General features: G+C 47.3%; 1 protein-coding gene across 1 annotated transcript in view; it reads right to left on the bottom strand.

Annotated features, from left to right (window-relative positions):
* The window catches only part of CFAP53 (cilia and flagella associated protein 53), a 132,207-nt gene that overhangs the window by 20,501 nt on the left and 92,013 nt on the right, over positions 1–19,693 (bottom strand). Inside the window, exon 6 of the mRNA XM_029580124.1 lies at positions 16,583–16,799. Within this exon, the coding sequence (XP_029435984.1) occupies positions 16,583–16,799 (217 nt within the window). The remainder of the gene's footprint in view (positions 1–16,582; positions 16,800–19,693) is intronic.

Genomic DNA, 19,693 nt, shown 5'->3' with positions numbered 1-19,693 from the left:
CCAGCTTATCCTGTACCTCAGGCCTGAGGTCAGAGGCTTTTAGCCAGGCCCAGCGGTGTGCACTGATTCCTGAGGCTGCTACTCTCGAAGCTGTTTCGAAGTTGTCGTAAGCGGCCAGGACTTCATGCTTTCCAGCTTCAAGTCCTTTATGTATGATAGCCTGAGCCGCATCCTGGTACTGTTGAGGTAGGGAGTCAGTGAGTTCCTGCATCTGCTATCATAGATTCTTTTGATATTGCGTCATATATAGTTGGTAAGACGCTATCCTGGAGTTAAGCATGGCTCCTTGGAATACTTTTCTACCTAGAGAATCCAGGAATCGATGTTCCTTTCCTGGTGGAGTAGAGAAATGAGGTTGTATTCTTTTGGATTTCTTTTGAGCCGACTCAACTACTACAGATTGATGCGGTAACTGTGACTTTTGGTAACCAGGAACATGTTGGACAAGATATGTAGTGTCCACTCTTTTATTAATTGGTGGAACGGAGCAAGGGTGTTCCCAGAGCCTGTGTTGTAATTCCAAAAATACTTCGTGGATAAGAATGGCCAGGAACTCTTTGGGTGGAACTACGAATTGTAATACTTCTACTGTCTGCTGTTGTGCATCCTGCTCAGACACTAAATTGAAAGGTATTGTGTCTGCCATATCTTTTATGAAATTAATGAAGGACAAGTTTTCTGGTGGAGACTTTTTCCTTCCTTCAGGAGGTGATGGTTCAGGGATGAAGCTTTCAGATGAGGAATCAGTATTTTTCTCCTCCCATGAGTTGTATGGCACTTGTTTTGAAGGAGAAGTTGGGGAAGACCTCGGTGTAAGTGATGGAGCCAGTGGTCTGAAGAGTCATGAAGATCCCGGTTGAGGATTATCAAAGGGGTTTGTCCAGGAACCTCCTCTATTCCCCTAGGATTAGTAGGGATAGGTTGTGGTGGGATGGCACCAAGGAGGGCGTCGAATCTATCCATCAACATTTTAAATATGGAGAATTCCAGATGCTCTGGAGCCCCAGGCATGGGTACTGGCATCAGTGTTGGTCCTGTTTTCGGGGATGGCCCCAGCATCGGCGCAGGCACCGGCAAAGGTGCGGGTATCGGCATTGGCCCAGGCACCAGCATCGGCGCGGGCACCGGTGTTGGTGCTGGCGTCGGCATTGACAGAGGCGTCAGCATTGGTGCAGGCACCGGCATCGACAATGGTGTCTGTTTCGGTGAGGGCATCGGCGTCTGTGTCGATGCTCCTGTAGTGCTTCTCGCACCGCCTGGCAGATGAATCCGCTCAGTTCCTCCGTAATAGCTGATGCAGGCAGAGCAGCTATACATGGTAGCAGTGGGGGCATCATCAGTCATACCACAGGGCCCTGTGGAGGTTCGACGTCTGGCACTTCGAGAGAAGGTGAACGCCTCGGTGTCGAAGGCCTCGGTATTTCTTGTAAGTGAGGCTGCTTAGCTGTCGACTTCTCCAGGGATAATAGAGACTCTGGAATCGAAGGATGTCGATGGCGATGTTTAGATCGGTGCTCCAAGGTTTTTTCTAGGCCCGATGCCGACTTGATCGATGCTGCGGATGGGGTCGGTGATGAACGGTCCCCTGAACCCTCCAGACGATGTTTTTTAAGGATTATCCGTTTCGAAGCTCCGGCTGGAGACGACTGAGTGGACGTCGATGTGGAAGGTAATAGTTGAAGGTAGAATAAATGTTCCATCTTTTCTTGTGCTTTGCGACCTCCAGATGATGTTTTTCAAGGATTATCCATTTCGAAGCTCCGGCCGGAGAAGACTGAGTGGACGTCGACGTGGAAGGTAATAGTTGAAGGTGGAATAAATGTTCCATCTTTTCTGTGCTTTGCGATCTTTTCTGCACATTTCGGGCAGGATGAAACATCATGAGACTGGCCCAAACAAAGTACACACTCGAGGTGTGGATCCGTAATGGACATGGTCCGATTACAATTGGGACATTTTTTAAATCCCGTGGCCATGATAATCCTTGACAGCCGTCGATGGATTTCTGACGAAAAATTTAGAAAACTCAAATGAGTCGGAAAAGAAGTATTGTACTCATCGGCCGGTGGTAAAGCAAAATTGCTTACCTTGTAATAGGTGTTATCCCAGGACAGCAGGATGTAGTCGTCACATATGGGTGACGTCACTGACGGAGTCCTATCGCGGGAAAAACTTCTGTCAAAGTTTCTAGAAACGTTTGACTGGCAGCCTGAGGCTACTGAGCATGCCCAGCATGCCATGATATTCTCTGCCACAGGGGTCTCACTCCAGTCTCGAATTGTAGCAATAAGCTTTAGCAAAAAATAAAATAATAAAAGATATGAGACCCAACTCCGTGGGGTGGCTGGCGGGTTTCGTGAGGACTACATCCTACTGTCCTGGGATAACACCTATTACAAGGTAAGCAATTTTGCTTTATACCAGGACAAGCAGGATGCTAGTCCTCACATATGGGTGATTAGCAAGCTAGAGGCTGAGTCATTTGGTATTGAGGCAACAGTGAAGAATTGTTGTTGAAATGAGTCAGCCGCCGAAGATCACAGCAGGTTGGTTGCAGAAGGAGTTGGGTTTAAACTGGAAACAAGTTCTTTAAGACAGATTGTCCATAGGCTGAATCTTGTCGTCCTTGTTTGTCCAAACAGTAATGAGCTGCAAAGGTGTGGAGAGAACTCCATGTTGCTGCTTTACATATGTCTATGATTGGCACGGAACGATAGTGTGCTAATGAAGGTGACATTGCTCTTACTGAGTGTGCCTTTACTCGCCCTTGGAGAGGAAGGCCTGCCTTTTCATAACAAAACTGTATGCAATCTGCTAGCCAATTGGATAGAGTATGTTTACCCACTGCTTTCCCTGGTTTGTTTGGATCATAAGAAACAAAAAGTTGATTGGATTTCCTGTGGAATGAAGTGCTGTTTAAATAAAAGGATAGAGCACGTTTACAGTCCAAGGTATGTATTTTTTTTTATATATATCATGTCTATGTTATTTCAATTTCTCTGTAAAGCCTGTTGCTGAATTATTGTTTATTGTAAACCGAGGTGATGTTTTTAACGTGCCGCGGTATATAAAAAATCACTAAATAATAAATAAAATAATAATAATAATGTAAGGCCCGTTCTCCTTGGTGAGAATGGGGCCTTGGGAAGAATGTGGGTAAATCTATGGATTGGTTCAAGTGGAATTCCGTAACTACCTTGGGAAGGAATTTTGAATGTGTGCGGAGAACCACCCTATCATGTAGGAATTTCGTGTAGGGTGCATACGTGACAAGTGTTTGCAACTCACTAACCCTTCTAGCTGATGTAATAGCTATGAGGAAGATAGTCTTCCACGTGAGAAATTTAAGATCACATGAATCTATGGGTTCGAAAGGAGAACGCATGAGTCTTGTTAATACCAAGTTCAGGTCCCATTCTGTGACTGGTGGCCGAATTGGTGGTTTAAGTTGAGTTAAACCTCTCATAAACCTGCTGATAAGAGGTTGCGTGGAGACTGGTGCATCTCTTTTTTTGCTATGATAAGCTGAGATTGCACTTAGATGTACTCTTACAGATGAAGTCTGGAGACCAGATTCTGAAAGATGGTATAAATAGTCGAGTAGAGAAGTAATGGGGCAAGTAAAAGGATCAATAGTCTTTTGCCTGCACCAGAAAGTGAATCTCGTTCACTTGGAAGAATAATTCTTTCGTGTGGAAGGTTTACGTGAAGCTATAAGCACTTGAGAGACATTGGATGAAAGATTGAGTGGTTGTAAGATCAAGCTTTCAACATCCATGCTGTCAGTGATAGGGATTGAAGGTTGGGATGGCGCAACCGACCCTGATCCTGAGTTATGAGAGTGGGAGCTACTCCCAGGCGAATGGGATCTCTGACTGAAAGATCTAGAAGTATGGGAAACCATACTTGTCAAGCCAATACGGGGCTATGAGTATCATGGTCCCTTTGTCCTGTTGTAGCTTCACCAGAGTTTTGGTTATGAGCGGTATTGGAGGATACGCATATAGTAGGCCTGAGTTCCAAGGGCGAGCAAAGGCGTCCTTGGCTGGCCAGTTCTTCTGTTTGTGTAGAGAACAAAATTTGTCTACTTTGTGATTCAGATGTGACGCAAAGAGGTCTATTGTCGGTTGTCCCCAACGTTGAAATATCCTGGTTGCTACTGAGGGGTCCAGAGTCCACTCGTGTGGTTGGAACTGACAACTGAGCTGATCTGCCACTACATTGTGAATGCCTGCCAGATAAGTGGCCCGGAGAAACATTGAGTGTGTCAGGGCCCAGTCCCAAATCTGTGCAGCTTCTTGACAAAGGAGATACGAGCCTGTACCTCCCTGTTTGTTGATGTACCACATGGCTACTGTGTTGTCCATTTGAATCAAAACAGTCTTGTGTGAAAGGCAGTCCTTGAACGCATGAAGCACATAACGTATAGCTCGAAGTTCCAGGAAATTGATTTGAAATGTTGCTTTGAGTTTTGTCCAAGTCCCTTGAGTTTGGAAATTGTCTATGTGCGCTCCCCAACCCAAGGTGGATGCATCTGTAGTTAAAGTTATCTGTGGGACTGGTTGTTGGAAGGGTAGGCCCTTGCGCAAATTGTCCTTGTTCGCCCACCAAAGGAGAGAGGAGCGTAGTTGGAGGGTTACTTGAATTGGATAACGTAGTGGTTGAATGGCTTGAATCCATTGTGATCGCAATGTCCATTGGGTTACTCTCATGGCGAGCCTTGCCATAGGAGTGACATGCACTGTGGAGGCCATGTGGCCTAGTAAGGTTAGAAACTGATGAGCTGTTGCCTGTTTCTTTGAGTGAAGTGAGCTTTCCAACAGGGATAATGTCTCTGCTCGATCCTTGGGTAGAAAGGCTCTTGATAGGATAGTGTCCAAGTCTGCACCTTTGAAATGAAGTAGGTGTGATGGAGTAAGGTGGGATTTTTGATAATTGATGAGAAAACCCATGGAGTGAAGAAGGGAAATGGTTCGACTGAGAGAGGTGAGAGCTCCCTCTTGAGAGTGACTTCTGATGAGCCAGTCGTCTAGATATAGAAAGACATGTACACTTTGCTTGTGTACGTGTGCTGCTAGAACTGCCAGACATTTGGTAAATACTCTGGGGGCAGAGGCAAGTCCAAATGGCCGTACTCTGTACTGGAAATGTTGATGACCCACTATGAAGCGCAAATACTTGCAGTGAGGAGGAAATATGGGAATATGAGCATAAGCGTCTTGAAGATCCAGAAAACAAAGCCAATCTCCTATTTGAAAAGTGGAAGCATGGTTCCTAGAGATACCATCCTGCACTTTTCTTTTTTCAGAAATTTGTTGAGATTTCTGAGGTCTAGGATGGGACGTAGGCCTCCGGTTTTCTTTGGAATGAGGAAGTAATGTGAATAGAATCCTCTTCCTTTCTGAGACCTGGGCACCAGCTCTACAGCCCTGGCTCTCAGAAGGGTGGATAATTCCATTTGAAGTTGAAGGATGTGATTTTCGCTGAGATGAGAATGATTCGGTGGAAAATCTGTGGGAATTGAGAGGAAATTGAGTTGGTATCCTCGGTGTATTATTGAGAGGACCCATTGATCTGATGTTATTGATGTCCAGTTGTTGTAAAAGGTGGACAGTCTTTCTCCCACTGGTAGTGCTGGTCGAGGATTGGAGTAAAGGCCTTGTTCTCTGGATATGATCTCAAAATCCAGTGGCAGGTCCGGTTTGCGGAGCTGGTTGGGGCCTAGTTGTTCTTTGTTGCCTCTGCTGTGGTCTTTTCTGGGACCTGGGAGGCCTCGGCCTGGATGTAGGAGGATAATATCTCCTTTGCCTGTAGAATGGATACCTAGCGTCCCTTCGTGGGGGCCTGCGGCCAGTATGTGTTGGAGGGTCATGTGGAAGGGAGGATAATTGACGCAGAGTTTCTGTGTGTTCACGTAATTGTGAAACTGCGTCTTGTACTTTGGTGCCAAATAAATTATCCCCAATGCAAGGAAGGTCGACAAGCTTATCCTGTACCTCTGGCTTTAGATCAGAGGCTTTGAGCCAGGTCCATCTTCTGGCACTGATGCACGATGCAGCAACACGTGAAGCCGTCTCATAGCATCATAGGCGGCTCGGACTTCATGTTTTCCTGTGTCTAACCCTTTGTTAATGATGGTTTGTGCCACCTCTTGATATTGTGCAGGCATGGATGACACAAACTCTTCCATTTGTTTCCAGAGGTTCCTCTGGTACTGGGTCATGTATAGGTGGTATGCTGAAATTCTGGAGTTCAGCATTGCTCCTTGAAAGATTTTGCAACCCATTTGATCCAGGAATCTGTTATCTTTACCTGGAGGGATTGATGAATGGGTCCTTGTTCTTCTGGACCTCTTCTGTGCAGATTCCACAACCACCGAGTGGTGGGGAAGTTGAGTTTTTTGATATCCTGGTGCGGATTGCACAAGATAAGTGGAATCTACTCTTTTGTTTACTGCAAGAACCGTGCAGGGATGCTCCCAGATGCATTGTTGTAGTTGCAAGAGCATCTCACGGATGGGAATTGTGAGATTGTGTTTGGGGAGATCTACAAACTGGAGTATTTCCAGAGTTTGTTGTCTGTCATCCTTTTCCGCCTGTAGTTTGAAAGGGATGGAATCTGCCATTTCTTGAACAAAACTTGGAAAAGAAAAATCCTCTGGAGGTGATTGTTTTCTAGCCTGAGGTGGTGAGGGATCAGACATAAATTCCTCCAATGAAACATCTGAGGTAGTGTCAGACCAAGTGTCATAGCCAGAAGGTTGTTGCTGAGGAGGCGTAGTTGTATGAAGCGGAGGTACACCTGAGGGTCCTGGTAGAGGGTCATCAGGTAAAATATCCACTACATCCTCCTCCACAGGATTCAATGGCAAGGACGCTAGTAGTTCCTGATATCTTTTAGTCAGGATACCATGCAGTGCTGCTTCCGCACTGGGAGCTTCAGAAACTGCCGGTGGATGTTTAGTCATCGAGTGTTTTAATTTGGTCGATGACTTATGTCTCGATGTCGATGCCTTGTGAAGAGAAGGTAAGGTAGGTGCCATCATGTAAACAGACCTCGGCTGTATGGTAGATGGAATGGTCAATGTCGATGTCGAAAGAAAAGAAAACATCGAGATTGGAGTCGTAACTGAAAGTATTGGTGGTATCGAAGATCCTGGCATTGATGGCATCAATGGAACTTGTGGCATTGAGAGAGGTAACGATATCGATGGTTCCAATGACGTCGTCGTCTGAGGAGGCTCCGGCATCGAGGTGTTCACCGGTAGCATCGTTGGCATTGGTGTGACCGCTGGCATCGGCGTAACCACCGGCATCGGCTTGCCCGCCGGCATCGGCGATGACACCAGGACTTGTGCTTGCAAGGCTTCCATCACAATCTGTTTTATTAGAAAGGTTAAGTCTTGCGTCAACGGTGGCAGCTGGGATGTCGATGTAGATGTCGATATCGACGGTGCAGGCGAGGGAACCGAGGACACGGAGGTTATCGGAGAGTCACTTGATTTGTGGCGCTTTATAGTCGGTTCCCCGGAAGGGGGGGGAAGCGAAGGAGAAACAGACGATCGATGACGTCGGTGTTTATGCTTAGGCTTCGATTCCGACACTGACCTGGTCGATGATGTCGATGGAACTGGTGAGGAGGCATCCACGGATCCCTCGAGGTGCCGTTTTTTCAGAAGGAGTTTCTTCGTGACCTCTGCTGGAGATGATTTCGTCGAAGTAGACGGTGAAGGGACTAATTGGAGATGGAAAAGCTGTGTCATTTTTTCCTGCCTGAGTTTTCTCCCCTTCGGGGTCATCTCTTGGCATTGGGAGCATGATGAAATTTCATGCTTTTCTCTTAAACAGATCACACATTCTAGATGTGGATCTGTTATAGACATGGTCCGGATACAGACCGGGCATTTTTTGAAGCCCAAAGCCATGTCTTTATCGACAGCCGTCAACGAAAATCTTGAGAAGAAATGTGAAGTGAAAAAGAAATTGTTTTTGTCACCGTCCGTGACAAATGAGAAGTGAGACCCCAAATGGGAAAATATGAGAAAAAACTGACTTTTTCAGTCAAAACAGTGAGTGAACTCACAGGGCTCCTGTCACCGCGATGCTGAGGGCAGCGCGGAAAAACGAAGACTGGAGTGAGACCCCTATGGCAGAGAATATCATGGCATGCTGGGCATGCTCAGTAGCCTCAGGCTGCCAGTCAAAAGTTTCTAGAAACTTTGACAGAAGTTTTTCCCGCGATAGGGTTCCGTCAGTGACGTCACCCATATGTGAGGTCTAGCATCCTGCTTGTCCTGGGATAATAAGAGACCCCGATGTGGGAGAGAAAAAAATGAACTTTTAATCTGATTTTTAGTTAGAGATTGTGTGAAGAAGTTCACGAAGACTGAAGGGAGACCCTGTGGATGAGAATATCATGGCATGCTGGGCATGCTCAGTGGGCTCAGTGTGCCAGTCAAAAGTTTCTAGAAACTTTGACAGAAAGTTTTCCGTGATAGGGCTCAGTCAGTGACGTCACCCATATGTGAGGACTAGCATCCTGCTTGTCCTGGGATAATCCCAATTACAGGTACAAGCTGGGTTCTGCATTGGGAGTCACTATCCGGGAAAAGCACCTTGGAGTCCTTGTGGACAATTTACTGAAATCCTCGACTCTGTGTATGTGAAGGTCAAAAAAGCAAACAGAATGTTAGGAAAGATCTGAAAAGGAATGGAGAATAAAACAGAAAAAAATCATATTGCCTCTGTATCACACCTTGAATGTTGTGTGCAGTTCTGGTTGCCCCATCTCAAGAAAGACATAGCGGAACTAGAAAAAGTGCAGAGGAGGGTGACAAATATATAAAGGGGATGGACATCTCTCCTATGATGAGAGGCTATGCAGGCTAGAGCTCTTCAGTTTAGAAAAGAGACTGTTAAAAGGGGAAACAGTTAAAAGGGGAAACGATAGAAGTTTATAAAATCAAGAGTGGAGTGGAACCAGTAAATAAAAGACCTTTATTGACCCTTTCAAATTAATACAAAAACATGGGGATACTCCATGAAACTAACAGCCAGCAGATTCAAAATAAATTGTAGAAAGTACTTTTTCACTCATTGCACTATCAAGCTGTGGAATTTGTTGCCAGAGGATGTGATCAAGGCGACTAGCACGGTGGAGTTTAAAAGCTTTTTGGACAAGTTCCTGGAGAAAAAGTCTGTAACACATGACTGCTGGAAACAAACACTCCCTCTCTCCTCAACTGAGCGCTACACAGCTACTGGCTCTCAGCTGTCTTGTTTTCGTTTTTTTTAAGTCTTAAAGGTGCAGATCCCAGAAGGAGAAAGTAAAGTAAAGCTGTTCTTCTGATGAGCAGAATTCCACAGGAAGAGAGGAAGACAGGATGTGCAAAGAGGGAAGCAGTCTCCAGGCTATCAAACTCTTCCACAACACCAGGGCAAAGCCACTCCAAGGGTCATCAATCCCAGAGGGATGGCTTTTAGACAGAGGATATCGGCCCGGGAGCAATTTGTCTTTTCTTTTAACTGACTATAGGGTTTGTACTTCCACCATCTGCAGATAGCACACTTTAAGTACCACAAGTAGAGTAAAGCTTTTCTTCTCTGTCTCCATCTGCTAGTAGCGGAGAAAGCAAAATGTTGCTTACCTGTAACAGATGTTCTCATAGGACAGCAGGATGTTAATCCTCACATATGGGTGACATTACAGGATGGAGCCCAATCACGGAACACTTTTGTCAAAGTTTCCAGAACTTTGACTGGCCCCTACTGGGCATGTCCAGCATGGCCCTAACCCTGCAGCCAGAAGGGGTCCCCCTTCAGTCTTGTTAAAAAGCTATAGGTAGTGCCGAAAAATAAAATAAGAAAACGTTATGAACCCAACACCGCAGGGCGGCAGGCGGGTTTCGTGAGGACTAACATCCTGCTGTCCTGTGAGAACACCTGTTATAGGTAAGCAACATTTTGCTTTCTTACAGGACAAGCAGGATGGTAGTCCTTACATATGGGTGAGTACCAAGCTGAGGATGACAGAGTTTGCACCAAATGTACCCAGGTGTGCTGGGCACTAGAACTGGGGTGAAATTTGGTCGAGGGTATCCTGAACTCCACCGGGCAGGCAGAAGGGTGTTGGTACGTCACGAGGTAAATAGGTTGCGCAAGACAGATTGGCCGAAGATGGAATCTTGTCTTCCGGCCTTGTCCAAGCAATAGTGGGCTGTAAAGGTATGGAGAGAACTCCAGGTAGCAGCCCTGCAAATGTCAGGAAGTGGCACCGAACGTAGGTGCGCTACTGAAGTTGCCATGGCCCTCACAGAGTGTGCTTTAACATGGTCTTTATTTTTATTTTATTTATTTAACTTTTTTATATACCAACATTCAAGACGGTGGTCCCATCATGCTGGTTCACAAGAAACAGGGGTGCAATTATAATAAACTTTACCATTTAAACAATAGTGCAGAAAAGCAGTTACATTTAACAAGGTCTTGAAGTGGAATGTCCACTTGCTGATAGCAAAAGGATATGCAGTCCGCGAACCAGGAAGAGAGAGTCTGCTTACCCACACACTGCCCCAATTGATGGAATGGAAAGAGACAAACAATTGAGTGCTCTTCCTGTGGGTAGCTGTACGGTCTAGGTGGAAAGCTAGAGCCCGTTTACAATCAAGGGTATGCAGAGCCTGTTCTCCTGGATTGGAATGGGGCCTGGGAAAGAAGGTAGGTAGTATAATGGATTGATTGAGATGAAACTCCGAAATTACCTTGGGCAAGAACTTAGGGTGAGTGCAGAGTACTGCCCAGTCCTGCAGACGTTTAGTGTAAGGAGGATAGGTAACTAGAGCCTGTAATTCATTAACTCTGAGAGCCGAAGTGATTGCCAGAAGGAAAATCACTTTCCATGTGAGATATCGAAGGTCACAGGATTGAAGAGGCTCGAATGGTGGTTTCATGAGCCGACCCAAAACTAGGTTAAGGTCCCAAGAAGGGGCCGGAGGATGTAGAGGAGGCTTGAGGTGAAGCAAGCCCTTCAGAAAACGTGTGACTAGGGTTTGTACTGATATAGGAACATCCCCAATCCCTTTATGGAAGGCAGCTACCGCACTGACATGCATTCTGATGGAAGAAGTTTTTAGACCTGACTCTGACAAGTGCCAGAGATAGTTCAGAAACTTCGTGATTGGACAGGTGAATGGGTCAAGGGACTGAGATGAGCACCATGACGTAAACCTGTTCCATTTGTAAGAGTAAGATTTTCTCGTGGCAGGCTTCCGAGAAGCAATCAGGACACGGGAAACTGGCTCAGAAAGGTTAAGTGGCTGAAGGATTAACCTTTCAACATCCATGCCATCAGGGACAAGGCCTGAAGATTGGGGTGATGTAGGTACCCGTCGTTTTGAGTGATTAGAAGCGGGTACTTTCCCAAAGGAATGTGCCTGCGAATGGAGAGATCCTGGAGAATTGGGAATCACACTTGGCGCAGCCAGTGGGGTGCTATCAGGATCATGGTTCCCTTGTCCTGACGTAACTTCACGAGAGTCTTCGAGAGAAGAGGAAGTGGAGGGAATGCATAAAGCAGACCAGTTGCCCACAAGAGGGAGAAAGCGTCTCTGGGTTGAGAGTGTTTGCTGTGAGTGAGAGAGCAGAAGTTCTCTACTTTGCGGTTTTGAGGAGACGCAAAGAGGTTTATTCGAGGATATCCCCATTGTTGGAAGATGGAGATTGCTCCTGAGGGGTTGAGAGACCACTTGTGCGGTTGAAAGGTGCGACTCAGCTGGTCTGCCAACACATTGTCCACTCCCAGCAAGTAGGTGGCCCTGAGGTACATCGAGTGGGAGAGGACCTCCGCCCATATCTGCACAGCTTCCTGACACAGAAGGTAGGAGCCTGTCCCTCCCTGTTTGTTGATGTATCCCATGGCCACCTGGTTGTCCATCTGGATCAGGATGACTTGATTGGAGAGGCGATCCTGAAAGACCCTGAGAGCATATCTGATTGCTCGAAGCTCCAGGAAATTTATTTGGTGTTTGGCTTCCTCTGGAGACCAAGATCCTTGTGTCTGCAGATCAGCCACGTAGGTTCCCCAGCCGAGGTTGGAGGCATCGGTGGTGAGAATTATTTGAAGGTCTGGAGCTTGGAAAGGCAAGCCTTGGAGATTGATCTGATTTGTCCACCAGGCAAGAGACTGATGGAGTGAGTCGGTTACATGGACAATGGTTGACAGGGGCTGAATGGATTGAGTCCATTGTAACCTTAGAGTCCACTGCATGACTCTCATGTCCAAGCAGGCCATTGGGGTAACCTGAACTGAGGACGCCATGTGTCCCAGGAGGATGAGAAAGTAGCGTGCAGTCATGAAGCGTTGAGACTGCAGCTGGTGTGCAAGAGACATGCGAGTGAGAGCTCGCTGTTGAGGCAGAAAAGCCTTTGCCTGCAAGGTGTCCAAGTCTGCCCCAATGAACAATAAGGTTTGAGATGGGACTAAGTAGGATTTGTCGTAGTTGACAAGAAATCCTAGGGAAATTAGAGTGTGTAAGGTAAGATATAGGGACGACAGAGCAGTTTGCTGAGTTGGGGCCTTGATCAACCAATCGTCTAGATAGGGGTAGATGTGAACAGAAGGCTGCAACTACTACGAGACATTTTGTGAAGACTCGTGGTGCAGACGCGAGGCCGAATGGAAGCATTCGGTACTGATAGTGCTTGGGGCCTACCAGAAATCTCAGGTATTTGCGATGGGATGGAGTTATCACAATGTGAGTGTATGCGTCCTGGAGATCGAGAGAGCAGAGCCAGTCTCCTCTTTGCAGAAGAGGAAGGAGGGAACCCAAGGTTACCATCTTGAACTTTTCTCGTGGGAGGTACTTGTTGAGGGCACTTAGGTCCAGGATTGGACGAACGCCGCCTGATTTTTTGGGGATTAGAAAGTACCGGGAATAGAATCCTAGGCCTCGATGGGAATAGGGTACTGGTTCTATTGCCTTGGACTGGAGGAGGAGGGAGACCTCCTGTTCCAGAAGTGGTGAGTGGTCGGATGTTCCCCACGTCAGCCGAGATGGGGAGTCCGGTGGGATGGAGAGAAAGTTCAGGTGATAACCCTGAGAGATTATGGCGAGGACCCACTGGATTGAGGTGATTGTGAGCCAATTGTTGTGAAAATGGCTCAATCGGCCTCCCACTAGTATCTGAGGCAGTGTAAGCTGCCTGCTGCTCTCTATACAGGAGTCAAAAGCCGGAAGCAGGGCCCGGCTGAGGAGCTGCTTGTGGCTTTTGTTTTCGTGTCTGACGAGATTGGGCTTTATTGGAAAGGCCTCGTGGAGCAAGTCCTAGACTGTGGTGGATAGGACTTCTTTGGACGGAAGAATGACTTTTTAATATCCTTCCTGAATGGCTGCTTGGAGGCATAATCAGTAGGCAACAAAGAGAGCTGTCTCAAGGTTTCATTGTGGTCCTTGAATTCTGCCACCATTCATTGAATCTGTTCGCCGAACAGATTGTCTCCTATGCAGGGCAGGTCAGACAGTCTGTCCTGCACTTCAGGGCGAAGGTCCGAAGACTTACGCCAAGCCCATCTTCTCGTTGAGATAGCCACTACAGATGGTCGCAGTGTCAAAGATATCGTAAAATAATCTTATCTCAAGCATGCCCACTTCAAACCCTTTGTTTATTAGGGTTTGAAGCTGTTCCTGGAATTGCTGTGGCAGGGACTCTATAAAGTCCTGTATCTGCTTGAATAAGACCCTGTTGTACTGGGTCATATACAGCTGGTAAGAAGCAATCCGAGAGATGAGCATTGAGCCCTGAAAGACCCAGCGACCAATGGCATCTACAAAATTTTGCTCCTTTCCTCTTTGCTCTCTTTTGGGCAGATTCCACGACAACAGAGTGGTGATCCAATTGAGATTTTTGAAAATCTGGGGCTGTTTGTACCAAATAAGTGGTGTCAGCCTTCCTGTTGACTGGGGCAACAGAGCCAGGGTGTTCCCAGTTCTTTTTTAGTAGATCTAGGAGAACTTGGTGAATGGGGATGGAGGTTATTTCCTTGGGAGCATCCAGGAACTTTAATAACTCCATCATTTGGTGCCTGTCATCGTGCTCGGTTTGCAATTGGAAGGGAACTAATTCAGACATCTCCTTCACAAAGTTTATGAAAGAAAGGTTCTCTGGAGGAGAGCGCTTTCTGGTTTCAGAAGGAGAAGGTGGTGAAGGCAAGTCATCGATGTCTGGTGAAGAATCATCTGTCCAGGTATCGTAGGGATCAACATCTGCCCCTCTAGGACCCCTAGGGGGACAGGACGTTGGAATCCCTGAAGGTCCTGGTCTAGGCTCCGAAGGAATCTAAGGAATAATTGGAGGCACCGATGAAGGCATCGAAGGCACTGGTGCAGGCATCGAGGGCATCGATGAATGGACCGGTGGCACCGACGGATGGATCGGCATCGATGGACATATCTGCATCAATGGCTGAGGCATCGGTAGAACTCCCGATGGAGGGATGCGGAATGGTGTTTCTCCTCCCAATGACAAGGTAAGCGGAAAGGGCACCGGAGCCATCGGTGACCCGGGATCCATCGGTGGAAAAGCGGCCATGAGCGCTTCCATCCTCGAGAGCAGCGGTGCCAACGCTGCTGGAATCAGATTGGTGGTCGGTTCTGCAATCGGTACTGGTGTTGGTGCCGGAGGAACCTGGAGTCGATGCATCGTCTTGTCGATGGCCTCCTGAACCAGCCGGTCCAGTTCTTCTCAGAGACCTGGAGCAAGCAGCCCCGGCTCCGAAACAGAAGAAGGAGGCAGAGGCATAGCCGGAGGGACCACCATTAAAGGCAGAGTCGCAGCTCCCAATCCCCTTTAGGATGAGGGTTGCCTCGGTGACCCGGTCGCCGAAAAGGTCAGTGCCTTTTCTGGACAGGGTTTCTTCGAAGGCGGCTCAGACGATGGCGAGGTCGATGATTTCGTTCCCTCGATGGTCCGAGTCTTCCGATGTCGATGGCGATGTCATTCTCTACGATCCCCTCGGTCCTGAGGGGAAGTAGAGGGAGTTAAAGGCTGAGAAGTCGTCGATGCCGGACGGTCACCAGCCGGTGGTCGATACTGGCACGAAGTTGACGGTGCCGGTTCTGACGACGTCGATGCAATAGACGGCATCAGGGTTTGAGCACGGAAGAGAAGTTCCATCTTCTCCATTCTGGCCTTGCGACCTTTAGGTGTCATTAGGGCACATTTGGTGCAGGTTAGGACATCGTGCTCACATCTGAGACACATTACACAGACTTTATGAGGGTCTGTGATGGAAATGGTGCGATTACAGTCCGGGCACCGACGGAACCCCGACGCCATGGCCATGAAAATACAGTCCGGGCACCGACGGAACCCCGACGCCATGGCCATGAAAATACTCAAGCCGTGGTACAATCAACGGCCAGTAGGCCGCGAGGGTCAAACTCGATGGGAATCGACCGAAAACAGGTAAAAAACTTACCGGAGTACCGCAGAGTCAAAAATTTGAAGGAGGGACCCTGTGGGGTATGAAACTTTTTAGTAATTCCGTGAGGAAAATTCCTGTCAGGAATCTCTGCAGAGCTCCTTAACCGCGTGGCTACTGCTGCGCGGAAAAAAGAAGACTGAAGGGGGACCCCTGCTGGCTGCAGGGTTAGTGCCATGCTGGGCATGCCCAGTAGGGGCCAGTCAAAGTTCTGGAAACTTTGACAAAAGTGGTACGTGATTGGGCTCCATCCTGTGATGTCACCCATATGTGAGGACTACCATCCTGCTTATCCAGTGAGAAAAAACCCATGCCTCTGGACTGCTCTGGGGGACGATAAGGAATAGGAATTAGACCCACTTTATGGATTCTGCCAGCTACTTGTGACCTAGATTGGCTGCTGTAGGAGACAGGATGCTGAGCTCAATGGACCTTGGTCTGACCCAGCATGGTAATTCTTATATTCTTATAGCTTATGGATAAATTGGTTGCTGGTAAAATTGATAACTGGTTGTTTTCTGATGCTAGCAAGATGGATTTTATTTCCAAACTGAGGACTATTTTGTTGTTTCAGTGTGTGTCCCCATTGTAAAGAATTTGTTCTGTTCCTCAGACACTAATTTCCTGGGAATCTCTACAATGTAAATTTTTAGATTAGGTTATATGAGTTTTAATAGGGTTACGTTACTATGACATGCATATCTGGTGCGTTTGAAATGTTCAGTTTCTTTATATTGATATATTAATTTTGTCTTTATATTGATGCAATTGTAACTTATTGTTAATCCATGTACTTCACTCTGAGCATTTGTACTGAAAAAGCATATAAGATTTTAAATAAATAAATGCCACCATGGCTGGAAGCAAAGCCCCCAGTGATATAGTCACTTACTCTGGGTCTGAACATACTTTGTCTGGAAGAAAGCAGGACTACACCTTGCAACATTCTGTACTGCTGTTACACCAGAACTAGTACTTTCAAGCTATTTTATCCAATCTTCAATACAAGTAAAGGTGACCAAGATTTCAGTTTAGTTTGTTTTCTACACAACCCTGTAAGTTACTGCTGCCACAAATCCGAGGCGTCATAAACAAAGTTTCTTACACTTCTCCTGAAGCTGAAGCCATCGGGTGTCCATCACCTCTTTCAGTAAGCGTTTCCTGGCTTCCCTTTCACGCCTCTTCTGTTCTGCTTGCTTTGCCCACAGTTTCTTCATATCCTCTTCTATCAGCTTGTCCATTTCTTTCTCCTGATGCTTCTCTTCTTCCAGCTGCTGAGCCAGGTATTCACGGTAGATCTGCTGCTCCTTCCGCTGCTCCAGCTACAAAACAAGGACAGAATGTAGACTTCTCCCAGGTACGCGCAAGACAGTACACAATCTCAGCTCATTTTCATTTCATCTAAAAAAAAAAACACCCAAAAACTCATTTCTGGTGGGTTTGAGTGATAAGGCATTTTCAGCCTTGGAAAGAAAAGCTTTCTTTTTTGGAGTCTTATCCCCTCAAGTCTTTTCCCATTGGCATAAAATAATATGAACAGAAAGAAAACCTTTTGCTAAAAGTGACCATTTTAAAGTGACAGTATTTTGTGTTTATTTCAATGTGAACATTTTCTAACAGTGATTGACTGACTCTTTAAGATCCTAAATCTGATCCTCAAGAACTCTACCAGATCTGTTTTTCAGACTGTTCACAACAAATATTCATGAGACAGATTTGTATTCTTCTGGTCTAAAATTAATTTACATATTTTGATTACCTTGAAAACCAGACCCAGTGAACATTTTAAAGGATCAGACTGTGTTAGCAGAATCAGCCTCACAAGCAGAAGCTTGTACTATATTTGGTACAGCTGTTTAGTCACCCAGCCAAGATGTTCATGGAGCTGGAGAAAACCTAAGACCTAATATTTGCTTCTCTTCTTTTTTTATACAAATATAATAAAATTACTAACACAACAAGGAGCAAAAAAAGCGACCCACATAAAAAATATCAATTCAAAAAAAGATGGAGTCACATAAGGAAAACATCAGCAACAGAAATAATAAAACTATATAAGATAGATAATTATCATGCACAATATCCATTAATCTGAATTTAGATGTTTATGCCTTAAATAAAAGAAAATTATTCCTTACCTGCTAATTTTTGTTCCTGTAGTACCATGGATCAGTCCAGACAGTGGGTTATATCCCCCGACCAGCAGATGGAGTCAGAACAGAGTTTGAGAGCGTCAGCATATAGAGTAGTGCACCCTCTGCTGGAGCTCAGTATTACGCATAGCAAAGCCCAAAAGCAAAACACAACATTTTGGATCCAGATCCGTCCCCAAAAAGGAACAGAGAAAGATATAAGTAAACAAACGGTCAACGGGACCACCAACAGTCAACTTGTGAGGAGCTGTGAACAGTAACAATAATCAGAAACAAACAGAATGAAAGTTACCTGGAAGAATCCGAGCAGGACCTAATGAAACCCTTAGTGGCGGGCGTCTGGACTGATCCATGGTACTACAGGAACGGAAATTAGCAGGTAAGGAATAATTTTCTTTTCCCTGTATGTACCAGGATCAGTCCAGACAGTGGGATGTACCCAAGCTTCCCTAAACCGGGTGGGGTCCTGAGAGACCTGCTCGGAGAACTTGATCGCCAAAAGAACCCGTGTACTGAGCGCCAGGTGTAGTCTGTAATGTCTGGAAAAAGTGTGCAACGACTTCCACGTCGCCGCACGGCAGATTTCCTGGGAGGAAACGGAGCGAGATTCCGCCCAGGACGCCGCTTGGGATCGCGTGGAATGAGCCGACACGCTGCGAGGCGGCACCCGCCCCGCCGCAATGTAAGCCGATGAGATGGCGTCCTTTATCCAGCGCGCAATAGTCATCTTGGATGCCTGAGAACCTCTCCTCGGTCCTGACCAGAGGACAAACAAATGATCGGATACCTGGAAGTCATTGGTAACCTCCAGGTAACGGAGCAGCACACGCTTGACGTCCAGGAGCCGGAGAGACCGGGGTTCCTCTGGAGCGAACGCTGGAAGCTCCACCGTTTGATTGACGTGGAAGGCCGAGACCACCTTTGGTAGGAAGGATGGCACCGTACGAAGGGAAACCCCGGAGTCGGAGAAACGCAGATAAGGGTCCCGGCAGGACAAGGCTTGGAGCTCTGAGATCCGGCGAGCAGAAGAGATGGCTACCAGGAAAACCGTCTTGAGGGTCAGGTCCTTGAGGGAGGACCCCCTCAGGGGTTCAAAAGGAGGGCCCGACAGCATTCGCAGCACCAAGTTGAGGCTCCAAGAAGGGAAAGGATCCCTGACCGGTGGCCGTAGGTGATTGGCACCCTTCAGAAAACGTGCGATATCCGGCTGAAGGGGTAGAGAGCAGTCCTTCTGTACCAAGACATTCAAGGCCGCCACCTGAACCCGGAGCGAATTATAGGCGAGACCCTTATCCAGACCATCCTGTAGGAAATGAAGGATCAGCGGACAGTCGCCTCCATGGTTTGGACCCTGCGGTCGGAGCACCAGGCTTCGAAGACCTTCCAAAGTCGAACGTAAGCGACGGAGGTCGAAGGCTTGCGGGAACGAAGCATCGTTGAGATCACTGTCTCCGGGTAGCCTCTGTGGCGGAGACGGTGCCGTGCAAAAGCCAGGCCGCAAGACAGAAGAGTTCTGCCTGCTCGAAAAATACCGGCCCCTGACGCAGAAGATGAGGAAGATGGGACAGGCGAAGTGGGCCGTCCACCGTCATCTGAAGTAGATCTGCGAACCATGGCCGACGGGGCCATTCCGGGGCGATGAGAATTACAGTCCCTCGATGATGTTCCAACCTGCGGAGAACCTTGCCGACCAGAGGCCAAGGAGGAAACACATAGAGCAGTTGATCCGACAGCCACGGAAGGGCGAGGGCATCCACCCCCTCCGCACCGCGCTCTCTTCTGCGGCTGAAGAAGCATGGAACCTTGGCGTTGAGAAAGGTCGCCATTAGATCGCGGCGTGGAGTCCCCCAATGACGGACGATGAGATGCATTGCCTCGTCGGAGAGAGCCCACTCGCCGGGGGTCTAGCTGTTGACGACTCAGGAAGTCCGCCTGAACGTTGTCCACCCCGGCGATGTGAGAGGCCGCTATCCGGACGAGATTGCTCTCCGCCCACTCCATCAGGGGAGTTGACTCGAGGGAGACATGCTTGCTTCTTGTCCCCCCTTGACGATTGATGTAGG

The sequence above is a fragment of the Rhinatrema bivittatum genome, chromosome 1, assembly GCF_901001135.1.
Source record: "Rhinatrema bivittatum chromosome 1, aRhiBiv1.1, whole genome shotgun sequence".
Taxonomy (NCBI): domain Eukaryota; kingdom Metazoa; phylum Chordata; class Amphibia; order Gymnophiona; family Rhinatrematidae; genus Rhinatrema; species Rhinatrema bivittatum.
This window is presented reverse-complemented; position numbering and strand designations above follow the sequence as displayed.